At 40.0% G+C, this 26,387-nt stretch overlaps 1 protein-coding gene across 2 annotated transcripts in view; it reads left to right on the top strand.

Annotated features, from left to right (window-relative positions):
- The first annotated feature begins 7,096 nt into the window (after positions 1 to 7,096).
- PHACTR1 (phosphatase and actin regulator 1) overlaps positions 7,097 to 26,387 on the top strand; it is a 137,455-nt gene continuing 118,164 nt past the window's right edge. The window contains exon 1 of one of the 2 annotated variants that reach the window (XM_058176648.1): positions 7,097 to 7,567. In XM_058176648.1, the coding sequence (XP_058032631.1) occupies positions 7,312 to 7,567 (256 nt within the window). In that variant the 5' untranslated portion in view covers positions 7,097 to 7,311. The remainder of the gene's footprint in view (positions 7,568 to 26,387) is intronic. The other variant, XM_058176650.1, reaches the window with a different exon arrangement.

The following is a 26,387-nucleotide window of genomic DNA, read 5'->3' as shown; positions in this document are numbered from 1 at the left end:
CTGAAACTGTATGTGGAGCATTCTGTGTACCTGGTTCCATGCAAGATCTATTTTTTGCAATCAAAGTTTTTAGGAACTTAGAAGGTGGAAAATAAATGTGAAATGTCTGGAATAAAGGCAGAAAGTCTAAAATGGAAGCAATGAAGATAAAATAGAAATGGGGTGGGGGGGTATAACAGCAAAAGGAAATCAAGTGGTAAAGATATTTGGCTTAAGATACAAATTTTATGGTAATTATAGCCACTGGGTTTTATTTAAATAGTTCACAAGTTACAGTCTTTCCTCCCATTGATTTTAGTACTAAATGAAAATTTGATGCCCGATTCTCAAGATTTCTCAACAAATTTACAATCTGTGGTGGTCTTACTGAGAACTAAAGATACTATATGGATTCATAGAATGTTAATCATTATGTTGTGCAGTTATGAAGAATATTGAAATTCTCTATTAACCCCGAAAGATCTGCCAGAGTTACTACAAGAAAGCAGGTCATGCTGTCAGGCAAAAAATTAGACTGCTATATGCGAGTTCCCCTTTCCAAGAGAACTTCAGAGCCCAGATGGTCATCTGTCAGAGTTGCTTTACTGGATCTTACGATGAGTAGTGAGTTGGATTAGATGACCTCTATCATCCCTCTGTGATTTTATGAAAACCAATTATGCTAAAAATTAAATCCCAGGATTTTAAAAAAACTTGAATATGTTTATGCCAAATGTTTTAAAGAAATTTATTTAGAAGTTATAAGGAAGATTCTTCAGGTGGAAATGGAGGATGACTCTAGATCCCATTCTACAAGCTTCCTCATTTTCATCAACTTTTGGTTCAGGGATTTCTTGGTAAAACAGAGGACTATGCATTTCCACAGAAGGGAGTGGGAGCCACAGAATGCATTAATTAGGTAATCCAAAAAATATGTTGTGCTTCATTTCCATGCTTTGGGTTGCGTGCCTTCCCAATGTTACAAATAGAAATAGCAGGCCATTTGTAGAATAAACAATTTTGTCCTTCTTTCTTCCATCTCATCCCTATTCATTGCTAATTTGAGGAAATATGGTTTCTCTGAATATGACTGACAATTGCTATTAAACATCGCAGTATGTTGGCAGATGCTGTAAAAAGGCTAATTTTTCTACAGTTAATTTTCAGCACCTTTTGTGTTTCACGCTGGCCTACAAATGTACTCTCTTTGATGGACAGGGTTCACAGGGTCAATCATTTTGCAACATTTATGCTAGGTCACTTCCACCTGGGGCCTTTTCACTGTTCCAGAAGTAACTTGGCACTTGTCTAGTCTCATAACATCACCTGCGTTTGACTGCTGAGCCAATAAATTTCTTGCTCAACTGCCATGTGTTGTATTGAAAAGATGGTATTTCCATTGGCGGCACTGAAGTTCTGCAGAGCTTGCAGGTAAGCTGTTTATGCATTGGTAGGAGTTTGGCTTCTTCCACCTGGCATCTGAGCTTGTCAGCCATTCTCCATAGTTCAGTAGCTGTAGCATGATGCTACGACAATGTCATTTCACTGGCCTTAATGGCAAATGGTTTGCATCTCACCATTTTCAACACACATTCATTTTCCTCTGGAAATCACTAGGCAAAGGCATAAAAATGTAGATGGGAGGCAGGACAGTTACTGGTAGCAATTTTTGCATTATATTCTTTGTCTGGAATGAAGACAACTGCTGTTCTCAGCATTTTAAAGAGTAGGAGTAAAAACTATCTATGGGTTGGCTTCCAGCAGCTCTTGAGGGACTGGCAAGAAGTAACAATGTCAATATGAAAGCACCCATTGTTTGACATTTTGACCATTTTGTTTTAAGAGTAGCAGTCCAAAACCTGTGGACAGCACCAGCTCAGAGAAGGTTTGGTTGGGTTGTGTGGCTCCACAACTTCGTAGATTTCCTGTTATCTTAGCTTTACAACTGGTCGGGGGGAGGGGGAGGAGAAAAGAATATATTTTCCCAACAGAGCGCTTGAGTGATGTTGCACTGGTTCCTGTGATCACCATTTTTCTTTTAATTATGGTAGATTATACTTGATCATTTTCTATGTTTCTCCACAAAACCTGTCCCAATTCCAGACAGTGCTCACATTCTCAGCCAGTATAGCCACTGTTATGACAGTCAGATATACAATAGTGGCCAAAATTGTGGAAACCTTTTGGGAAAAGTGTATTTTTGAGGTTTGATAGCTCATAACACCATTTTTGGAGTTTCAAGATAATCATATTCCACTGCTGGAATGGCCTGGGAATAGCCCAGACTTTAACCCAATTGAAAATCTATGGAGCCAACTAAAGAAACTTGTTAGTCAGAAGCGACCCAGCAATAATCCAGGCATTAGCAATTCTGTTATGACTTCAGTAACAGAGCTGTTAATGCCTGGAATGCACTACCTTGACTCTGTGGTCTCTTCCCAAAATCCCCAAAGCTTTAACCAAAGACTATCTACTATTGACCTCACCCCATTCCTAAGAGGTCTGTAAGGGGCGTGCATAAGAGAAGGAGAAAAGAAACTTAGAACTTAAGGAGAAATTTCCTGACAGTTAGAACAATCAATAAGTGGAACAACTTGCCTGCAGAAGTTGTGAATGCTCCAACACTGGAAATTTTTAAGAAAATGTTGGATAGCCATTTGTCTGAAATGGTGTAGGGTTTCCTGCCTCTGCAGGGGGTTGGACTAGAAGACCTCCAAGGTCCCTTCCAACTCTAATTATTATATTATATTAAGAGCACCAGCGTGCCTACCATTCCTGTCCTAATGTTCCCTTTGATTGTATCCAATTCGTATGGTTATTTCATGCTTATACTGTACTTATATATACTGTTGTGTTTGACAAATAAATAAATAAAACCTAGTTAATAGAAGCAATCATTCAATCTTGGTTTCACATTATAACAGCTGCAGAACTAAAAGACTTGGTTCACTCCATGGGAAGACGTTGTAAGGCCGTAATTCATGCTAAAGGTTACCCAACTAAGTATTAACTGACATGGTGATAATTATTGTATATCTTGTTTTTTCTACGTTTCGCTTTTCTTCTTTATACTGTAACTGCTATTCTAATAGCAAATCATTCGTAAAAGGTATTGCATTACATTCTTGATTAAATTATCTTTCCATTGATATATAATTTTATGGTACTACTCCCCCCAAAAAGTGGTTTTATTAGCTAATTTTAGAAAATACACTTTTCCCAAAAGGTTTCCACAATTTTGGCCACTACTGTATCTGGTGATTACCAGGTGTGGGTAGCTACTCTATCTGCTATTTGAACAAAAAGGAAAGCGTATAGCTGTGTTTTAATTTTTGTTTGCTTGATTTGGCCCTCTTAGCCTTTATAACTCATTACAACTTCATTATCAAGCATGATTTTTCTCATTTCTTTCTCATTTTCTGCCAGTTCCTTCAGTTCCTTTTGGCCTGTTTGTTCAGATGGGAGAATCCCTTAGTGTTCCATATTCCTTTCTCACGCCATCCTTAAGCTTAGTTTCTTTAGAGTGACCCAGTGTCATCTCGTCTTAAGCCAGGTGGGAGGGCAATGTTTCTTCTTCAGCCAGCTGTCTAGATTTGACAGATTTGGATAAAAGTTTTGTTTAAACTTTACTGAGCTTTTCATTGGCTTTCAGTGAAGGGTGCAGGTGGGGGGGGGAATCCAACAGATTTTTGTAAAGGATGATAAGTGTAGTTTTTCCAGGTCAATGGTCCTTTGGAAAAAAGGGATGATGGGAGAAAAAGGAAGGTATTCATCCTCAGATTAGCAGTTTAAACTGATTCAATGAATCTGCTCTTCTTTGTGTTGACCCTTAACGATTCATCCAGAGGGGAGGATCCAAGGGCAGATAGTGCCTGCCCTGCTCTCAGTCAGACTCTGCCAACTGTGGTCAATGGGTATCATTGTTAAAAGCAGGACAGCTATAGTGTCTCATACTTTAAAACACTAAATATTAAAAAAACAGTATAAAAATGAAACGTATTACAATTTAAATTAAACTTGATTTATTGAAAACAAACATCAGAAGGGCCTTTGATTGTCTTATCTTGGGTGTCAGTTGGTTTAGGGACCTGAGAATTTCCTTCTCAACTTTTCACTGTATTCTCAAATGTTGAGAGAATTTCTGGACATGTTTGAAACCTACATTTGGATCTATCAATCAAAATTGGGGAGTTATGATCCAATTAGGGCTGCAACCTAGGGGACAGGATTAAAATATTTAGAACTTTGCCACCTATGGCTGTTTTTTATGCATAGTTCATTTTAAGGCCAATAAAACTTTTTTTAAAAAAGAAAACCAGTCCTTTTTTAATCCTGTTTTTAAATTCAAACTGATGCACCTCATGATATCAGAAGCACAAGTGGGCCCTAAGTGACTGTCCCCAGCCTGAATCTTTTCTCCAAATAACTTTTCTAGATGGATATGTAGCAAGAGAAAAAAAAATCCCATGTGTATTTGAAAGAGTGAAAAAAAATAATGGACTGGCGGCTAGGAGGACCCCCCCCCCAGTTCAGACAACCCCCCCATGGTTACCATGGACACCAGGCAATTTAAAAATGACATACCCCCAGAGACTGGGATGCTAACAGATAGCAACTGTAAAGATATGGAGCATAGATGCCTAAAGCTAGGCTCTTAAAAACTGTGCACAATGTGGCATGGTCTCTAACTTTGGGTATCTGCCCTTGTTCACACATTGTGCTAGGTCATGGATACATAAATCAAACACAGAGTCAGTTTCTAACAGGTTAAGCCAAACTAGCCACTTGGTTATTTAACACAGCAGGTGTTCTCAGGGACTATGAATGTCAGCATTTTCTGTGACTTAGTATTTTCTTAGTTTTCTTCCCCCCCACCAAAATAAATAGCAATTGCACTTAGACTTATATACCACTTCACAGCCCTCTCTAAGCGGTTTACAGAATCAGCATATGTTCTCCATGGAGCCCATGGCAAAGCAAGATCTCTTGAATTATCCTAATTCCTTGCTGGTATGAACACACACCAACCTTTATAGATGTCTATGGAGTGTTGTGACTCAGGCCCAAGTAAGGAGTAGGAAACTCAGTCAGTGTAAAAACAAACAAACTTTATTCGAACAGCTGAGAATTACTTCATTCTCAGCATAGTTCAACTAAATTAAAGCAAATTCCTCCCAACACAATTCCTCAGTCCTATCACCAACTTTGGTCCAGTTAGGCAAACTGCCAAAGGCCTTTCTTAGCAAAAGTTCAGAAGACAGCGATACAAAATAAATGCAACAAGACGAAGCTATCAATGTTGTTTTCTGGCAAAGAGCCCAAATGCTGTTGCTGGTCTTTTAAGCCTTATGAGAGCGGCCTACTCCCAAATCGTCCTCTTTGCTTGAGATGCTCTTGCCTTCTGGCAGCTCTTCTCATGCATGCATTAGGAACAGGCTTCTCCTGTTCCTCTGCCTCACTACTGTCAGCCTCTGGAGGCTCTGGAGTCTACACCTCACACTCCGATGGCCCTGGCCCCACCTCATCCTCCAATGCAAAACCCTCATCCGGGCCTTCCCCAGCCTCCAGGAGTGGCCCACACTTTTCCTCAGCCTCATCATTGTCTGACTCCGTTGCCAACTCCGCAGGCTGCTGGCAGACCACAACATGGAGATTCTCAGTCATCCAGGTCATGGTTGTCCCAAAGGTATTTTTTCAAGAGGCAACTGGACATTCTTGTTTTTTTCTTTTGAAGACGTTTCGCTTCTCATCCAAGAAGCTTCTTCAACTGACACATTTCGCTTCTCATGCAACAAGCTGAAGAAACGAAATGTCTTCAAAGAAAAACAAGAAAGTCTAGTTGCCTCTTGAAAAGCACCTTTGGGACAATCATTATAGAGCATCTCTTTTATGCTGCCCCCTTTTAGTGTCTTCTCCTATTTTTCTATCACCAAAGTAGCTGAGATTCGTAAAGAGATTGGAGAGGGGGGATACGGAAGCCTCTGTTGCTTTTCACAGGGAGAGGAATTAAAGAGTTCTTTGCCTGAGGCATGCTGTGTGTAGTAATAAATCAAAAAGTAAGGAGTATCGCTTGGCACCTTCACCTTTTTTGATTCATATTATAAGCTCTGCTGGTTGGGATTTCCCACCTATGCAGAGAGCATGGCTTTTAAATGTAATTTAATTCATATTTTTAAGCCTCCATGAAAGTTTGTTTTTCTAGACATTAAGTTATTGATTCATTTTTCCTTGCTGCCCTTTAGTTCTCCATTTAGAACTTAGAACAACAGAATTGGATGGGACCTTGAAGTTCATCTAGTCCAACTCCCTGCACAAACAGAAGAGTCTATAGTACCACTTCAGACAAGTATCTGGGTCCAGTGAAAGCCTCCAGTGATGGGGCACCCACAACTTTTGAAGGCAAACTGTTCCCCCTGGTTGATTGTCCTCACTGTTAGGAAATTTATCCTTAGTTCTAGGTTGCTTCTCTCCTTGATGAGTTTCCATCCTTCGGTTCTTGTCTTGCCTTTCTGGTGCTTTGGTAAATAGTTTGCCCCCTTCATCGTTGTGACAGCCCCTCAAAACTTTCAGGGCAGTTTCAGTTTCCCATAAAAAAGAAAAAGACAAATAGGAAGGAAGGAAGGAAGGAAGGAAGGAAGGAAGGAAGGAAGGAAGGAAGGAAGGAAGGAAGGAAGGAAAGCAACCTACCTCTGCCAAGAACAAGTCCCTGAATCCCAGGTGCAGGAATAGAATACTAAATCATGTTTTTCTATTATTATGTGGCCTTAATGGGTGGCAGCACCTTGCCTGGGCTGAGCTGGGCCAGGTCTCCTATTAACCCAGAGATAAGAACTTCCCAGGAATTCCAAGCTTGTGTGAGAAGTGGGAAATGTCCTCTGTGAGGACTCATCCGTGTAGCCCTCCCAAAGCAAGCTCAACTTGAGGGAGTACTTTTTATGGTTCAGTGGGTTGAAGAACAGCGGCTTCTCCTAGAGTTGCAAGAGAAGCGTTTGCCTTGTGCTTCAGAGTCAGGAGCGCGATCAGAAAAACAGAGCTGTGGGCATTGACAAGGCGGGCAGGGTTAGTAAACAGAGTTGTGGCCGGTGAGGGGGTGTGAGACTGAACAGCTCTGCTTAAAGACAGGAGGACCAGAGAGGTCACACATAGATAAGGCTTTCTTTCTTCCTTTCCTTTCCTTCCCTCCCTCCATCTCTGCCTTCTGCTCATCATCCTCCCCTCCCTCCCTTTTTAATCCTAGAGTGTATTGAGGGAACGAGGCTGAATGTGGCAGAGAGACGCTAGGGAGAGATAGAAAGAGACGCACATACACACCGAGAGAGAGAAAACGCGCGCATGGCGGACTCCACACACCCCAGGCGGTCCCGGGTGCTGTCTTGCTCATCCTCTTCTGGCCGCAGAGATGGCTCTTCTCCAGACAGGGCTGAGGCGAAGCCCAAAAAGCGAGCTTTCTATCTGGTGCGAATGAAGCCCCTGAAGGAGCCGGCGATCAACAACAACAATAACGTGTCTTTCGTGATCCACTGTCACATAGGCAAGGAGATCAAGCACATATGCAGCAACTGCAGTTGCGGGAAAGAAGCCCGTGACGGTGAGTGGGATGATGATCTTAGTCGCGAGCAAAGGAGAAGAGAGAAAGAGAGAGAGAGTAAATCTTTTTTTTTTTTTTTTGGTGGGGTTGAGCGGTTAGTGTCACCCCCCAATTCTGAAAAGCTGCGCTTGCTGCTCCAAAGGAGGAGAGGGAGGGGGGGAAGCAGGCAGGGTTTTAACGCCTGGACTCGCCGTTTGGCGTGACAAGCAGAGCAGGAAAAAATAAATAAAAAATAAACAAAGCGCCCGCCTTTTCTTTCTTTCTTTCTTTCTTTTTTCTTTTTACTTTCACTTGCCCGGGTCCGTAGCGTTCCCGGGGAATGAATTCGTAATGGCTTCTTTTTGGGGGAGTGGGGTGCGGGGGGGGGGAGAGTAGCTGTCTTGTTTGTTTTAATCGCCACGGTTTTTGTTTGGGGCTTTTCCCCTCCCCAGCCTTGGCACATCAACTTTTTTTTTTCCTCCGCTGCTCGTCCTCTTTGCAAGCATGCCGCATTACGAGTTCGGCTAAGTTAATTAGGAGGGTTTAGGAGCCTGTTTTTATGGGATGGATGGATGCCGTGCGATGTTCCGTCTGTAAAATGAACTGTCTTGGTTCTCGGCGCGCCCTGGGACGCGAGGAGCGAGTTGTACTGGCGAATGTCTTATTGGGATGAATCGAGCATCTTTAGTCAGGCTGTGTGGTCAACACCTTCCCTCCCTTGCTCTCTTTTTGACCCACAGTGCAATGCTCAAAGGGATGTGGGGGGGGTGAGGCTTCAAACAGAAGTCGGTGAAATTGAAAGGGTTTTAACAGGTCCGCCCAGCCCTTCTGTGTGTTTGTCAGAGGCGAAGAAAATGTTTCAGATGAAGGGTTAAAAAAAAAATTGTTCTCGTTTTATCCGAGTCAGCAGCTGAAAGAGACAGGGGAAAGTGTCAAGAGGCATAAGCAAAAATATGTTGGAGGTGTTATCAGCCATCTCCTATTAAATACGTTTCATCCTCCTGGGCTGTGTGATGGGGAGGAGTGTATGGATGTTCTATATTTTAGTTAACATATAAATCTGCTTGTGGTAGGAGCAGTTCAGAGGGATATGCCAGGCAGTGTTCATTCACTGAAGGTCAGTGAAAGGTTTTAACTGCAAATTAGAAGAAGAAGAAGAAGATAGAAATTAGAAGAAGAAGATGGGATTCTCACAGCGGTTTGTTATCTGAGTTGCCACTGTTTTATTTCTCTAACTTTTTAAAATTAGGCTGTGCATTTTAAATAGACACCATCCTGCCTGGAAGAATTAAATAATACCTGTATCAGGGCAGCGATTAAATAATTGTGATCCCGCAATTATTTAATTATTTACAGTTCATGCACCAAGACAAATTCCTTGTGTGTCCAATCACACTTGGCCAATAAAAAATTATATTCTATTCTATTCACCCCACCGTTCTCCCTTTCACAAATGGAAACTTACTAGTATAATTAGAATTACACACAATTACACACAAACAGGCTGAATTGAGATTGCATAGAGCAGCAGGACAGTTTTTTTCTACCGATTTTTTTCTGGGACTAAGAAATAAAATTCACTCGAATTTCTGTGCCTTTGTTATCCTTCTCTCTCTTCCCATCCCTTCTGTGTATTCTATGTCAGCAAAGTTTACTAGAAGTTAAACCAAGGAATTTGCAGAACAAGGGCAGTACATTGCCTTATGATTTTAGTGTGGGTTTCCCAAAACTGGGCTATGCCACTTATTTAACGAATACACTAAAACAGGCTTTGATTTAATTCATCTTTAGATTGCAGTCTGTTTATTAGCATCTTTGATCTCAAAATGTATCAAGGCTAACAAAAGAGGAAAAACGTTACTGATCATCTAGATTTGTGCAGCTTGAATATGGTAGACCTAATGTCTGTCTACAAACAGCAAATGATCTTGTTAAAATGTGTTTCGTAATGGCTTGAAACCCATTGTAACAACATTGGTGGACCTACACAAATAAGATCCCTTCTGCAGAGGTTTTAAGTTGACACTCGGTTGTTAAGTACCATGTATGAAGTTAAAGAAGTACCGTAAATGTTCCAGCGTGTAATAGTAGCAAAGGCAGAAGAAGAAAAACTTCTAATTTAGATGTTGCCAATTTCACTTCTTTTTTCTTTTTTTTTCTAATGCTTCTTTTTTGAGAGTGGAACAGTCACGATCAGTTAGAATCTTGTTCACCGAAAACCTCGTGAAAGCCAATTGAAAATTAGTAATAAGCTCATGTGCAGATTTTATTCATTTCAGTGAGACCTTACAGAAGGTCTCAGTGGATTATGTCCATTGTTCATAACGTACGTGTGTGTGTGTGTGTGTGTGTGTGTGTGTGTGTGTGTGTGTGTGTGTTTCCATTCAATTTTGTCTGGTTTTCAAAAACTACCTCGACAAGTCTCTGTAGTTTCCTTTTGCAAGATTTTTCAGAAGTGGTTTGCCATCGTCTCCTTGTTAAGGCTGAGAGAGTGTGATGCATTCAAGGTCACCCAATTGGCTTCATGTCCAAGGAGGGACTATCACAGTCTCCTGGTTTCTGGTGCAGTGTCTTAACCATCACACTATACTGACTCTCTACAGCAGGGGTCTCCAACCTTGGCAACTTTAAGCCTGGAGATCTTCAAGCTTTGCTGGCTGGGGAATTCTGGGAGTTGAAGTCCTCCAGGCTTAAAGTTGCCAAGGTTGGAGACCCCTGCTCTATAGCACCATATACCTCACAGCAAAACAATGCTCATCATTAAAATAGCACATAAACCTTCATGTAGGCCAGGAGTGAATAATCAGAAGCTCCCAGAGATACCTTTGAATATCTTTTTTGAAAGCTAGTGAAGTGGTTCTCACCCTCTTAGAATAGAATAGAATTTTATTGGCCAAGTGTGATTGGACACACAAGGAATTTGTCTTGGTGAATATGCTCTCAGTGTACATAAAAGAAAAGATACGTTCATCAAGGTACAATATTTACAACACAAATGATGGTCAATATATCAATATAAATCATAAGGATTGCCAGCAACAAAGTTACAGTCATACAGTCATAAGTGGAAAGAGATTGGTGATGGGAATGATGAGATTAATAGTAGTGCAGATTTTGTAAATAGTTTGACAGTGTTGAAGGAATTATTTGTTTAGCAGAGTGATGGCCTTCGGGAAAAAACTGTTCTTGTGTCTAGTTGTTCTGGTGTGCAGTGCTCTATAGCGTCGTTTCGAGGGTAGGAGTTGAAACAGTTTATGTCCTGGATGTGAGGGATCTGTAAATCTTGAGGTGGGAAACACGAAAACTGACATCTAAGTTTTGAAATAAGCATATGCCAGTGTAGAAACAAAGAGAGTTCTCCCAGCCTTTCCATTCCTTCTTTCATCCTTAGTTATCAGAAGCCCATCTCTGCATAAGACATTACAGTATCTTCCTCAGAAGACAAAAGGCAAGAACTTGAAAACGATTCTGCCCAAGGAGCAAGCTTTCGTTTTCCTATTTGCTGTTCTTGGAAGGAAGACATATTGGATTTGTTTTTAAAAATCAGTCTCAAGGATTTCGCCTGAGATCTGTTTACAAAGGACACAAATCGTTTTTGCTTCCCCAAAAGGAAATGCATTCTTTCTATACCTGGTGACATTGATTGAGTAACATTTGCATATGCCAAATGCAGCAATAAAGCCTATATCAATAAACGTGAGGTTTCTCTCTCACCACAGTCTGCTGCTCAATTTATTATCGTGCCAGAAACAATGGACCGAGAATTTAAACATTTCTGCTCTCTATACTCATCATTCTTTCTTTTTGAATTGTACTTGAGCTGAACAATTCTTCAAATACAACAGGAACCGGAGGCTCTCGGGCATAAATTAAGCCACTCCATCTAACTCATTGGGCTCTAAGCCCCTAACCCCAAAGCCCAGTCTGCCAACTTTAACACACATCCAAAGGCTTTTGCAAATGTTACTCTCTATCAAACACTTTGTGGCTTGCTTCCTTTAGGAAAAGTATGTCGTGATCAAGCTGAAGAAAGAGGGTGGAGGTTTTGTTCTCCGAGCTTGTGGGAATATTTCATTACCAGGCTAGGTAACATCTCCAACTGAGTTTAGGGGATGTCAGTGTCGGTGTTCTTCTGTTTATAAGAGCTACATGTGGTCAGTAGGTCTTATGACGGGGAGGTTAGGGTTATACACTTTGGCAGTGATGGCTAACCTTTTTGCCATCGCGTGCCAGGAGGGGGCGTCATGCATGCGCATGCCCACACCCATAATTCTATGTGCCCCGCCCCCACGCATGCGCGCATGACACACACACCTCGCTCCCCCCGCTCCTGGCAACAATGGCTCGGTAGGCCCGTTTCTCTCTCTCACCAGGCTTCAGAGCCTCTCTAGGAATTGGGGGGGGGCAAAAACAGCCTTCCCCATCCCCCCAGAGGTCCTCCAGAGGCTGAAAACGGCCCATTTGCCAACTTCTGGTGGGACCAGAAGGCCCATTTTTTTGCTGTCCTCAGCCTCCAGGACCTCAATAGGAGTCTGGGGAAAGCGAAAATGACCTTCCCCGCCCCCCTGGAGGTCCTCCGGAGGCCAAAAATAGCCCGTTTGCCGGAAGTTGGCAAAGTCCAACTTTTTGAGTTGAAGTCAGTTAAAGTTGCCAAGTTTGGACACCCTTGGTATAAATGAAATTGGTTTGAATGAAATTCTCAGCAGTAATGCATCAAGATTTGGTGGGCAAGCACTGCAGCAGCCTAACCAGAAGTCTCAAAGTCCCCAGATTATAATTCAGATACATTCCTGGATCAAATATTCAAAGGGAGGAAAGGGTGTAATTTTCCGTGCTACATTGATAAAAAGTCTAAGAGGGTATTGTACCAACATAGGGATATTAGAGATGGGGCAAGTGTGTTACTAGTATGTTTATACATTAAATATTAAAATATGCGAAAATATTTACAGACCCCTCGCATCCTGGACATAAACTGTTTCAACTACTACCCTCAAAACGACGCTATAGAGCACTGCACACCAGAACAACTAGACACAAGAACAGTTTTTTCCCGAAGGCCATCACTCTGCTAAACAAATAATTCCATCAACACTGTCAGACTATTTACTGAATCTGTACTACTATTAATCGTTTCATAGTTCCCATCACCAATCTCTTTCCACTATAACTTGTTGCTGGCAATCCTTATGATTTATATTGATATATTGACCATCAATTGTGTTGTAAATGTTGTACCTTGATGAAGGTATCTTTTCTTTTATGTACACTGAGAGCATATGCACCAAGACAAATTCCTTGTGTGTCCAATCACACTTGGCCAATAAAAATTCTATTCTATTCTATTCTAAATAATGTGCAGAGGAGTAATAGTTCAGAAAGTTCCCGCTCAAGAGTCATTAGTCACCTCCTCACATAGAAATTTGGGGTGGGGGGTAGGTTTGTTAAAATAAGCATTCTGTTGGCATAATGGATGATTTTGAAAGATCACTTGCAGTAGTCCTTTAAGGCGTCTGAATAGATGGGTGTAAAAGAAGGACCAGAAATGTTTCTATAAACTACTATCTAGTACCTCCAAAAGATCAGCCACATAGAATTTAGTTTTCAGTCTGATCAAGATTCTATTCTCGCATGCAAGAATCTAAGGATGCTACAGCAAGATACAGTAAACTCTTAGGTAAATAATTCATTCCTATTAACACATTGCTTTTAGCTATCATTCCAAGCAACTCAGAGAAAAGAAAAGATTTAAATGCAGGCATTAGGCATAGCATTTGATGACTGGTCTGATGAGATCTAAAGCAACTCAAATGTTTGGGTTTTCATAGAAGTGAAAAAGAGATCTCAAAATAGATAGGTTATTAATAGTTATTATATAGAGAGTTTTGGTACAGTAGTATTTGGTCCCTTACCACATTCTCCTCTTGGTCAGATGAATAGATAGATGATAGATAGATAGATAGATAGATAGATAGATAGATAGATAGATAGATAGATAGATAGATAGATAGATAGATAGATAGATAGATAAGACAGACGGATGGTCAGACAGACGGATAGACGGACGGACGGATGGATGGAACCCTGTTTTTATCTGTCTGTTAAGTCATGATCTCTGACAGTATTTCATGAATTACAGTTTGTTTTTACATAGCAACCACCTAGCAAAGAGACTATAAGGACATCTATCTTCAATCTGGTACCTGCTTGGATTACAATGCCTATCATTCTCAGACAAGTTGGGTTTTCGTTTTCTTTGACCATGTTGGTGGAATGTGGAATATATCTGCAGAATACCAGGCTGGAGAAGACTTGTACAGTCTCATGCAAAGGACTCTCCATATTATTTGAATACTTCTTCCCCTTTTTTCCAGTACAGAATATCCATAACTGTGAAATAGCCAAGGAACTGAGGCTAACGCCTATCCTGTGATTGTAAGCAATCTAGATGCGTGGGAGATCTTTGAGCCAGGGGATTCATGTGCGATAGAATTAATGTAATTGTTACTAGCCGATGGTGTTGATTGTGAAGGATTGTCTTGCTTTTGATTGTGAAGTTGTGTTGCTGGCGAAGCACAGCAGGAAAACCCTCGAGCTTTGGCTAATCACAAAGGACAATACCTTTCTCCTTTAGAAAGAGAAGTTTCAATTCCCATCTGGATATTAAAACTTTTGACTCAGCTGTTCCAGTAGAAAGCTGGAGGGGGGGGATTATTTGCTGTTAAATGAAACATTTTCTGTTAATAAATAAGATATTTATTTTGTTGCAATTAAAAGTAATTATTGAATCAAATCAGTCTTTTGTAGGGAGGTTATAAACCCAGGAGTTTATGTTTTTCCATTTACTAATTGGAATACAAACTCCAGGAACTTTAGCAGTCTTTCCTAACCAACTCTAATATGAACATTACTAAGTACATATTTACTCAAAGCTGAATAGTGGCCAGCGGGAGACAGGACAGGACACATGTGACTTATGACCATTTTTCACACTTATGACCTTGGTAGCATCCCCATGATAATGTGATAAAAATTCAGATGCTTGGCAACTGATTCATACTTATGTCTGTTGCTCTGTTCCAAGGTCATCTGATCCTCTTTTGCAACCTTCTGACAAGCAAAATCAATGGGAAGCCAGATTTGCTTATCAGCTGTGTTACTAACTTATCAACTGTGGTGATTCACTTAACAACTGTGGCAAGAAAGGTTGTAAAATGGGGTAAAACTCACTTTAAAAATGTCTCACTTAACAGCAGAAATGTTGGGCTCAATTGTGGTCATAAGTCAAGGTCTATTTAGACTAAGTCAGGGATGAAATTGACTTACCTTCCTTATCGGCTCAGAAGTCCACACGCCCCCCGCGCACGCTCGCTTTGCTCGTGCATGCATCACATGCGTGCATAGACTTTCTGCGCATGCTTAAAACCTTCTGTGTATGTGTAGAAGGTAAAAAACACATTACCAGGAAGTAATGACACCCGGGCAGCGGATCACCGAACTACTGGCCACAATCGCTATTGGATCACGAGATCCAGTCAAAACCAAGAGCATTTTACCCCTGGTCTAAGTCCTAATGATTCAGATTCAGATGGATAACTAGATCTCATATGTTTGAATAACAATTTTAAAAAGGCCACCTTTATTATTTATTTGTTTGTTTTTTCAATCTATTTCGCTGCTTATCTCATCAAGTGACTCTGGGTGGCAAACGATCTTAAACTAAATGAAAAACAATTCTTTTCATAAATAAAAAATTAAAATACACAACAGCCAAGGAAGAAGTTTTTACTTGGACAGAAAATAGTCTAGAGCATTAGAAGGTTCCAAGTAACTTACAAATTCTGTAAAGCATTTAAGACATGCTCCCTTGACATTTATTTTCCTATGTATAGGGACTATTTTACATAAAGAAATATTGGATTCTATGATTGCCTGCAGTTTGAAAAACCTTGGCCAAAATACGTGAGGAAAAACCAAACATCAAGTTGACATAGACTGACATTATAGGTGTCAGCTGGGGCAGGAAATCTGTTGCACAGCCAGAAATCTTCCACCTTAGGATATTTATGAAAGAAAATTGGGGTATATATTGTTCTTCTTTGTTTGGCATATAACTGTGTTTGAATTAACTGCAAAAAATATAATGAAAGTGGACTATTTTTGGCTGAGCTTGTAAACTATGTGTTGCGCTGGAATTGCATGATTTCAAACAAAACAAATCCTGAATCTTAAGACCAGGGAATATAACACTACTGGCAAGTGGAATTGTTTGCTCAGTGCTTTAGGGTTTCTGAATCCTAAGAGAACTTGGGAGGGCCCTTGGGTAGAGGTTAACTATACGGTTGCTAAATCCCACGAGTTTTGGTACAGTAGTATTTGGTCCCTTACCACATTCTCCTCTTGGTCAGATGAATAGATAGATGATAGATAGATAGATAGATAGATAGATAGATAGATAGATAGATAGATAGATAGATAGATAGATAGATAGATAGATAGATAGATAAGACAGACGGATGGTCAGACAGACGGATAGACGGACGGATGGATGGAACCCTGTTTTTATCTGTCTGTTAAGTCATGATCTCTGACAGTATTTCATGAATTACAGTTTGTTTTTACATAGCAACCACCTAGCAAAGAGACTATAAGGACATCTATCTTCAATCTGGTACCTGCTTGGATTACAATGCCTATCATTCTCAGACAAGTTGGGTTTTCGTTTTCTTTGACCATGTTGGTGGAATGTGGAATATATCTGCAGAATACCAGGCTGGAGAAGACTTGTACAGTCTCATGCAAAGGACTCTCCATATTATTTGAATACTTCTTCCCCTTTTTTCCAGTACAGAATATCCATAACTGTGAAATAGCCAAGGAACTGAGGCTAACGCCTATCCTGTGATTGTAAGCAATCTAGATGCGTGGGAGATCTTTGAGCCAGGGGATTCATGTGCGATAGAATTAATGTAATTGTTACTAGCCGATGGTGTTGATTGTGAAGGATTGTCTTGCTTTTGATTGTGAAGTTGTGTTGCTGGCGAAGCACAGCAGGAAAACCCTCGAGCTTTGGCTAATCACAAAGGACAATACCTTTCTCCTTTAGAAAGAGAAGTTTCAATTCCCATCTGGATATTAAAACTTTTGACTCAGCTGTTCCAGTAGAAAGCTGGAGGGGGGGGATTATTTGCTGTTAAATGAAACATTTTCTGTTAATAAATAAGATATTTATTTTGTTGCAATTAAAAGTAATTATTGAATCAAATCAGTCTTTTGTAGGGAGGTTATAAACCCAGGAGTTTATGTTTTTCCATTTACTAATTGGAATACAAACTCCAGGAACTTTAGCAGTCTTTCCTAACCAACTCTAATATGAACATTACTAAGTACATATTTACTCAAAGCTGAATAGTGGCCAGCGGGAGACAGGACAGGACACATGTGACTTATGACCATTTTTCACACTTATGACCTTGGTAGCATCCCCATGATAATGTGATAAAAATTCAGATGCTTGGCAACTGATTCATACTTATGTCTGTTGCTCTGTTCCAAGGTCATCTGATCCTCTTTTGCAACCTTCTGACAAGCAAAATCAATGGGAAGCCAGATTTGCTTATCAGCTGTGTTACTAACTTATCAACTGTGGTGATTCACTTAACAACTGTGGCAAGAAAGGTTGTAAAATGGGGTAAAACTCACTTTAAAAATGTCTCACTTAACAGCAGAAATGTTGGGCTCAATTGTGGTCATAAGTCAAGGTCTATTTAGACTAAGTCAGGGATGAAATTGACTTACCTTCCTTATCGGCTCAGAAGTCCACACGCCCCCCGCGCACGCTCGCTTTGCTCGTGCATGCATCACATGCGTGCATAGACTTTCTGCGCATGCTTAAAACCTTCTGTGTATGTGTAGAAGGTAAAAAACACATTACCAGGAAGTAATGACACCCGGGCAGCGGATCACCGAACTACTGGCCACAATCGCTATTGGATCACGAGATCCAGTCAAAACCAAGAGCATTTTACCCCTGGTCTAAGTCCTAATGATTCAGATTCAGATGGATAACTAGATCTCATATGTTTGAATAACAATTTTAAAAAGGCCACCTTTATTATTTATTTGTTTGTTTTTCAATCTATTTCTGCTTATCTCATCAAGTGACTCTGGGTGGCAAACGATCTTAAACTAAATGAAAACAATTCTTTTCATAAATAAAAAATTAAAATACACAACAGCCAAGGAAGAAGTTTTTACTTGGACAGAAAATAGTCTAGAGCATTAGAAGGTTCCAAGTAACTTACAAATTCTGTAAAGCATTTAAGACATGCTCCCTTGACATTTATTTTCCTATGTATAGGGACTATTTTACATAAAGAAATATTGGATTCTATGATTGCCTGCAGTTTGAAAAACCTTGGCCAAAATACGTGAGGAAAAACCAAACATCAAGTTGACATAGACTGACATTATAGGTGTCAGCTGGGGCAGGAAATCTGTTGCACAGCCAGAAATCTTCCACCTTAGGATATTTATGAAAGAAAATTGGGGTATATATTGTTCTTCTTTGTTTGGCATATAACTGTGTTTGAATTAACTGCAAAAAATATAATGAAAGTGGACTATTTTTGGCTGAGCTTGTAAACTATGTGTTGCGCTGGAATTGCATGATTTCAAACAAAACAAATCCTGAATCTTAAGACCAGGGAATATAACACTACTGGCAAGTGGAATTGTTTGCTCAGTGCTTTAGGGTTTCTGAATCCTAAGAGAACTTGGGAGGGCCCTTGGGTAGAGGTTAACTATACGGTTGCTAAATCCCACGAGTTTTACATTGTTTGTATTTTCTCCTACCTTACAGCCATCTGCTTAGTTAATATGTGTAAATCTAAGATATACTGATTTAATGCTCTCTAAGATTTCTTAGATTGACCCCGTAGTTCTCTCTAGATGTGTCACTTCATAGTTCTGGTATTCCCCAACTACCACAGCCATGTATATCTGGAGATCACCATGTTGTGAAAGACTATTCATAGAGCCACTGGCAAAGCCCTTCATTATTACGTTGTGTTCTTTGAATACTGCCTTGAATCAGTTGGCAAATGGGTGGCCTTAGAAAATAGAATTAAGAACAATAATCACATTCATGCTGTATGGAAAGCAAAGTAATCAGCAAACATGATCTAAATGTATCACTATAAATCCTTTGTTCCACATATCCAGTGTTTCAAATGATTATATCACTTTCCCTTGAATAATACTGTAAACCTGGGGTCTCCAAACATGGCAACTTTTACAACTTGTGGACTTTAACTTCCAGAATTCCTCAGCTAGCCATGCTGGCTGGCTGGCTGAGGAATTCTGGGAGTTAAAGTCCTCATGTCTTAAAGTTGCTAAGTTTGGAGACCCCATTGAGAACTATGGACGTTTTTCTTCATTCCTTCAATTAAACACCTTGTTGCATTTCCCCCCCTCAATGATTTATTCATTTCTTTATATTTATGTTGTTGTACATAATTTATATCCTTCCCTAGTTATAATTCTGGATAACTCACAAGTAGCAGATGAAACAGTCATAAAATATAAAGCCATGTAAAAACATTATATAGTTAATTCATTAGCACAAAATAGAGAGAGATAATAATCTTCTGCTAGACTCCATAAACCGGGTTAAAGAGGAGAGTCTCCACCACTTTCCTACAGAATAACCAGAAAAATGTCATCCTCACTTTAAGCAGGAAGCAATTCCATAGCATTAGGGTATTTATGGGAAGAACCTGCTGCCACAACGCTGCCCATCTAACCTCTTGGAAAAGGAAATCCAGATCTGAAGACAGTAAGGAAGATCTTAATGGAGATCATTCTAGATCTGTTCCCAAGAGGTAAAACTTATTTGAAGTGCAGAACCTGAAGATAACATTAGGAAGTGAATCAGACAGGTAGCTTTCTAATTCACTAAACAATAAATAGTTGGAGGAAGTATCACATTATTGGACATGCAAGATTCTATTATTATAGCCACTCTTAAATAGAAGTACTTTTAGCTATTCTGTGGAGTTGATTTCTTGGTTTGTTTAGGACTGACAATACCCACCTACCATAGGTAGAACATATAAAACTCTGATTGGAGAAAATGGAACCACAGATATTAAGAACCCAAGAGACCAAGGCTTGTATAATTAACAATCAACACTCTGAATTATGTCTAGTAACCAATATAGTTCATACAGCTAGGTGTTTATTTTACTGAAGTGTCGCTGCCCATTAGTTCTAGTTTCTAAATAGTTTTCAAAGCTCCATGTAAAATGGATTATAATCATCCAACCATGAGGTAATGAGAGTATGAATGTCCAGGGGAGACATGATAGCAGTGTTCCGATATTTGAGGGCAGTGGTGAAATGCAAATTTTTTTATTTATTTTATTTATTTATTTATTTTGTCACAACATCATATAAAAAGATTATATAGTATATAAACATATATATGAGTAAATATTAGGAGGTATAAGCATATATATATATATATATATATATATATATATATATATATATATATATATATATATATATATATATATATATATATATACAGGTCTTTGATTATTCGGGTTTTCTCCTGCGTAAAATTGGAAGTGTCTTGGCGACATTTCGATGAAGTCTCATTCGTCATCTTCAGGCTTCAGCTTCGTGCTTCTGGGAGCAATGTGTGATTGCAGCTGTTTCTTCCTTTTTAACTGCTAGTGGGGGTTTTGAACTGATTGGGTGGGAGCTTGGCTGTGCTCTGGTTGGATGGGGGCTTTTTTGTGCTCTGATTGGCTGGGGGTGTGTCCTGTTTGGGTGGGGCTTGGTTGTGCTCATATTTGTCTGAGTTGCAGGGGGATTTGAGCTGGTAAGCTGCATTGCTGTTGTTTGGCTTCGTGTTTGTGGTCGTGCTACATTTTCATAGTGGGTGTCTGTCTGCTGTATGTAATAATACATACAGCAGTATGTAATAATAATAATACATACAGCAGACAGACACCCACTATGAAAATGTAGCACGACCACAAACACGAAGCCAAACAACAGCAATGCAGCTCACCAGCTCAAATCCCCCTGCAACTCAGACAAATATGAGCACAACCAAGCCCCCACCCAAACAGGACACACCCCCAGCCAATCAGAGCACAAAAAAGCCCCCATCCAATCAGAGCACAGCCAAGCTCCCACCCAATCAGTTCAAAACCCCCACTAGCAGTTAAAAAGGAAGAAACAGCTGCAATCACACATTGCTCCCAGAAGCACGAAGCTGAAGCCTGAAGATGACGAATGAGACTTCGTCGAAACGTCGCCAAGACACTTCCAATTTTACGCGGTAGAAAACCCGAATAACCAAAGACCTACATACAAACACCCGCGAAAACCTCAGAAAACATATATATATATGGATTATGGGAAGAGACCACAGAGTCAGGTAAAGTATTCCAGGCACTGATGATTCTGTTACAGAAGTCATATTTTCTGCAGTCTAGATTAAAGCGGTTAACATTAAGTTTAAATCTATTGGTTGCTCTTGTATTATTCCAATTAAAGCTGAAGTCTTTAACAGGAAGGACATTACAATAAATGATTCTATGAATCATCTATTGTATTCTATTCTACCGGTTCTGTGGGTGTGGCATAGTGGGCATAGCTTGGTGGTGGGGTCATGTGACTGGGTGGGCGTGGCCAACTTTTTTTTTTTTACTTTTTAAAGCATTTTTTTTACTACCTATTTGTCTAAACTGGAAGTAAAAAAATGCTTTAGAAAAGTAAAAAAAGGTTGCGTGATCACAGCTGTGCTATGCGCTTGTCGGAACCTTTTTTTACTTTTTTAAAGCATTTTTTACTAATGGTTTGGGTGAATAGGTAGTAAAGAATGCTTTTAAAAAGTAGAAAAAAGGTTCCAACAATCACGTGGCACAACTTTGATCATCAGAACCATTTTTTTTTCTTTTTAAAGCATTTTTTTCCTACCGGTTCACCCGAACAGGCAGTTTTTATCACTGCCAGTTCACCCGAACTGGAGCTAAGCAGTAGCATTTCACCCCTGTTTGAGGGGCTGCCACAGAGTGGAGGGGGTCAACCTATTTTCCAAAGCCCCTGAAGGCCAGACAAGGAGTAATGGATGGAAACTGAACAAGGAGAGATTCAGCCTAGAAATAAGGAAAAATTTGCTGACAGTGAGAACAATCAACCAATGGAACAGAAGTTGCCTTCAGACGTTGTGGAAGCTTCTTCACTGGAAGCTTTCAAGGAGAGACTGGACTGCCATCTGTCAGAAATGGTGTAGGGCCTCCTGCTTGGTCAGGGGGTTGGACTAGATGACCTACAAGGTCCCTTCCAACTCTGTTAATCTGTTATCTGTTATTATCTGTCTTCACCAAAGCATCTCAGTTGAAGAACAGTTGTAATAGTTAACCAGACTAAGCTGGATGATCCCCAGGCTGTGGCCTCCATCTGTTACTCTAGAATCCAAGATATTATTTTATTTGTTTGTTTGTTAAATGCATTTGCTGCCTCTCTTGTCATGGGGCTGCTCTAGACAGCTATGCACCTACTCCTAGGGGAATGCCACCTCATTGGGAGACACACTTAGACCTAACCAGTGTCCAGTGATTTGGGGGTAAACAGACATTTTATCTTGCTGGAATTTCATTTGGGCCTGCTTCTTCCCACTCAGTTCTTTATAGGCTCTGGACACCACACATAATGAAACAAACAAAATGTTAAAAAGTTATGATATTTATGTAGTTACTTACCAAGCACATCTAAATTATATTAAAGTAACCAAAATAGCTTTACAATCCCCAAGGCATGTCACAACTTTATGTGCACCCTTAATGTTTGGAAATTGAAAGTTGAAAAATTGGACACACCCTAAAATTCCACGCGAGGATTTCCATAGCATGGCATAGGACCGGGATATCTTCGGGACCGCCTTCTGTTACCGCATGCCTCCCACCGACCGGTACGCTCTCATAGAGAGGGCCTCCTCAGGGTGCCGTCAGCCAGACAGTGCAGGCTGGCGACCCCCAGGGGGAGAGCCTTCTCTGTGGGGGCACCTACCCTCTGGAATGAGCTTCCCCCAGGACTTCGACAACTTCCAGACCTCCGGACCTTTCGCCGCGAGCTTAAAACATATCTATTCTTTCGAGCAGGACTGGCTTAATAGGGTTTTAAAAATGGATTTTACTGGGGTTTATTTTATATTTCGTATTGTATTTTAAATTTAGGCTATTGGAATAAGTTTTTTAAATATTGTTTTTATTGAAATGTATCGTTTTTATTTTATCTGCCTGTTCACCACCCTGAGTCCTCCGGGAGAAGGGCGGTATACAAATTAAATTATTATTATTATTATTATTATTATTATTATTATTATTATTATTATTATTATTATTATTATTATTATTATTATTATTATTATTATTATTCTGCTTTTGCAGGGGTGTAAATGCACAGTTGGGTATTGTGACTAGTTCATGAGCTTTTCTAGCAATTGCACATAAATATTATATAACATGGAGGAGCCTTGGAAGCAAGAATGGCCAAGAGTTCAATTTCTTGTGTCCTCCTCAGTTGGACTTGCCCATTGTTGTGGTCCTCCGGCAGCCTACGGACCTGGCAACGGAGTTGGACAGCGATGAGGTTGAGGTGAGGCCAGGGCCACTGGGGAGTGAGGTGCAGACTCCAGAGCCTCCTGAGACTGATAGTAGTGCAGCAGAGGAACAAGAGGAGCCTGTTCCTAATGCACGCATGAAGAGTTGCCAGAAGGCAAGAGCAGCTCAAGCAAAAAGGACAACTCGGGAATAGGGCCAAGAGATGATTGGCCCTTCCCATAAGGCTTAAAACAGACTAGTAATGGCATTTGGACTTTGCCGGAAAACAACATTGGTAGCTGCGTCGTCTGCTTCGTCTACGCCTTGCATTTATTTTTGTGACTTCTGAACGTTTGCCAAGAAAGGCCTTTGGCAGTTTGCCTAATTGGACCAAGGTTTGTGATACAATTGAGGAATTTGTGTTGGGAGGAATTTGTTTTAATTTAGTTGAACTACGCTGGGAATGAAGTAATTCTCAGCTGTTCGAATAAAGTTTGTTTTTTCACAGACTGAGTTTCCTACTACCTACTTGGGCCCGGGTCACAACACCCATTTAAGAAGGAGCAGAATCAATATAATGTGATGACTCCAGCCCTTGAAAGTGGTTGAAAAGAATACCACATTACTTAACAATTGCAGTGATTCACTTAACAACTGTAGCAAGAGAAGTTGTAAAATGGGGCAAAATTCACTTAACAAATGTCTCGCTTAACAACAGAAATTTGTGGCTCAATTGTTCTCGTAAGTTGAGGACTACCTGTATGTCCATGGATTTTTATTAATAGGGTACATTCTGCTTACTGGGTTGAAGTCTGAGATTCGTTGCTTTACTATAACTTCCTAATTCAGATGACTAGAATGGAATATTTTAATTGGCACAAATTGTTCTTATTATGCTAGTCAGGAAATAAAATCGGTTACTGAAAATTTGCTGCGCTAGCACCAAAAAAACCAATATTCAAATAATCATTTGACTGTGAGCCTTAATGACTGACCTTGTACCATTTTTTTTCAATCTAAAACCTACAGAGTTTTAATTAGAGTTAATTACTGTATATGCTGCCCTAACCTCTTGGAAGAAAGGCAGGTGAAAATTAATCAGAATGCAGTTGTTTGTCATGAAGAATATAAGCATAATTTTTTGCAGTCTATTTTCAATTTTTTTTTTTTTTTTTTGCCATTCATAAGCCTGCTATTAATGCAAATAGGCCACCTTCAGAAATTGCTTTTGGTAAAGTAGCTCATGAAATGAGTTGAAGACCAGAGCTGTTCAGTCTTATTCTGGACCATTTTGCCTCCAGATTTTTATAACATGCTATGACTGTCTTTAAGGACATTCTGCTTTTCTGGTGCGTGTGGGCATTATTGCCTGAAGTAGGATTAATAAATATATTGTTTCTGTTCCTGCCTTCTGTGCATAGTGCAAAGTGAATATTATTTTTAAAAGTTAAGAGAACAAAAAGCTGTGGCTGTTTCTTTTGTCAAAAAGTTAAATAAAAAAATCAACATTCTTGTCCAGTATGATATAAAGATCAGCTGAATCATGGTTATATACTGCAAACTGTGAAATTGGAAATAAGCATGTAATACAGTAAGTTTATTCTTGTAGCTGCAGATCGTAACAACATAGCCAAAAACAAAGAGCAAGGGAAAGTAAAATGTAACAATAAAAAAATACATTGTGCATCAAAGAAATTTCTTGAAAAAGTTAAATACAATGAAAGCTATTGACATGGAAAATAAACATACTATATAGCTAATTGAAGGAGTTTCTCTTTAACATGGAGAAGTCCTAACTTCAATCTAATAATTGAAATCTTCTTCTTTAGATGTCTAATGTCCTAGACAACTAGTGTCAAACAGTATAAAGAATAAATAAATTATAAAGAATAATGTTTTGTGTGCGAAGCCTATTCTAAAACCTTCCAAAAATGTGACAGCTACAATTCTACAGTTGTGCAATTTTAGAATGCTATTATGCATCTGCTTAGTCTTTTTTTTTTCCAATTAAGGCCCACCATTAATGGTACAATTTTCTTTGCTTTTCAACAAAGCATCCAGAAAAAAGAGAAGATAATGCTGTGTATGGCCCTGTCACTGAAGTCATGGGGCTTGTTAGCCTTATGCTTTAGACCAGGGGTGTCCAAACTTGGCCCCTTGAAGAGTGATGGACTTCAACTCCCAGAATTCCCCAGCCAGCATGAGCTATAAATATGAGTAAGTTGCTGGCTGGGGAATTCTGGGAGTTGAAGTCCACCACTCTTCAAGGGGCCAAGTTTGGACATCCCTGCTTTAGACCTTAATTCATAAATAAAAAAGCAAGTCTTAAGCTGACTGTACTCATTACAGTTTTTAGTTGGATAAAGACAGTTTCGCATATTGTGCGATTGATTGGCACTCTAAATAGAGTGTTATTCGATTACCCAATGCTGCATATCCCATAGCAGTAAACTGTAGTTTCGACAATTGGTTAAAAATAATTAGCTGTTCCGTCTGTCTAAGATACTTTTTGTTTTTGTTTTGTTAGTTGTACGCTCTTTTTGTGACTAAATTGTATGGTGTAGACCAGGGGTGTCAAATTCAAGGCCAGCAGGCCAGATCGGGCCCACGGAGTGCTTAGATCTGGCCCACGGGGCCACCCTGGAAACAACAAAGGATTGGCCCACAGTGCCTATGTCAGCAAAAATGAAGCTCAGGAGGCCTAAAAGCAAAACAAAAAGAGAAATGTTTCCCCTTTTGTGTTTGAGCATGCAAGAGGTAAGGAAAGGAGAAAGGGAAAGAGGAAAAACAAAGAAAAATCTGAGAAGAGAGCAAGGAAGGAAGGAAGAAGAAAAAATGAAGAGGGATGGAAAAAGAAAAGGAAGGGAGGGAGGGAGGGAGGGAGGGAGGGAAGGAGGGAGGAAGGAGATTATAATGAGAGTGAGGGAGGGTCTGAGGTAAGTCCTGCCTTAGCACTTGGTCACCACAGGTGCCCCCGATACGAGTGATATTGAGCTGGCCACGCCCACCCTAGTCATGCCCCCTAGCCACGCCATGCTCCCCCGATGTCAAACCCAACCCTGATGCGGCCATCAATGAAATCAAGTTTGACACCCTTGGTGTCAATATACATAGTATATTTAAGTTTGCCATATACCCATATCTCTTTCTCAAGGAAAGAGAAGATGCTGTTTCTATGATAGTGATGGCAGTTTCTCACCAAATGCTAGCTATCATTATGA

Source organism: Ahaetulla prasina, chromosome 3, assembly GCF_028640845.1.
Source record: "Ahaetulla prasina isolate Xishuangbanna chromosome 3, ASM2864084v1, whole genome shotgun sequence".
Taxonomy (NCBI): domain Eukaryota; kingdom Metazoa; phylum Chordata; class Lepidosauria; order Squamata; family Colubridae; genus Ahaetulla; species Ahaetulla prasina.
This window is presented reverse-complemented; position numbering and strand designations above follow the sequence as displayed.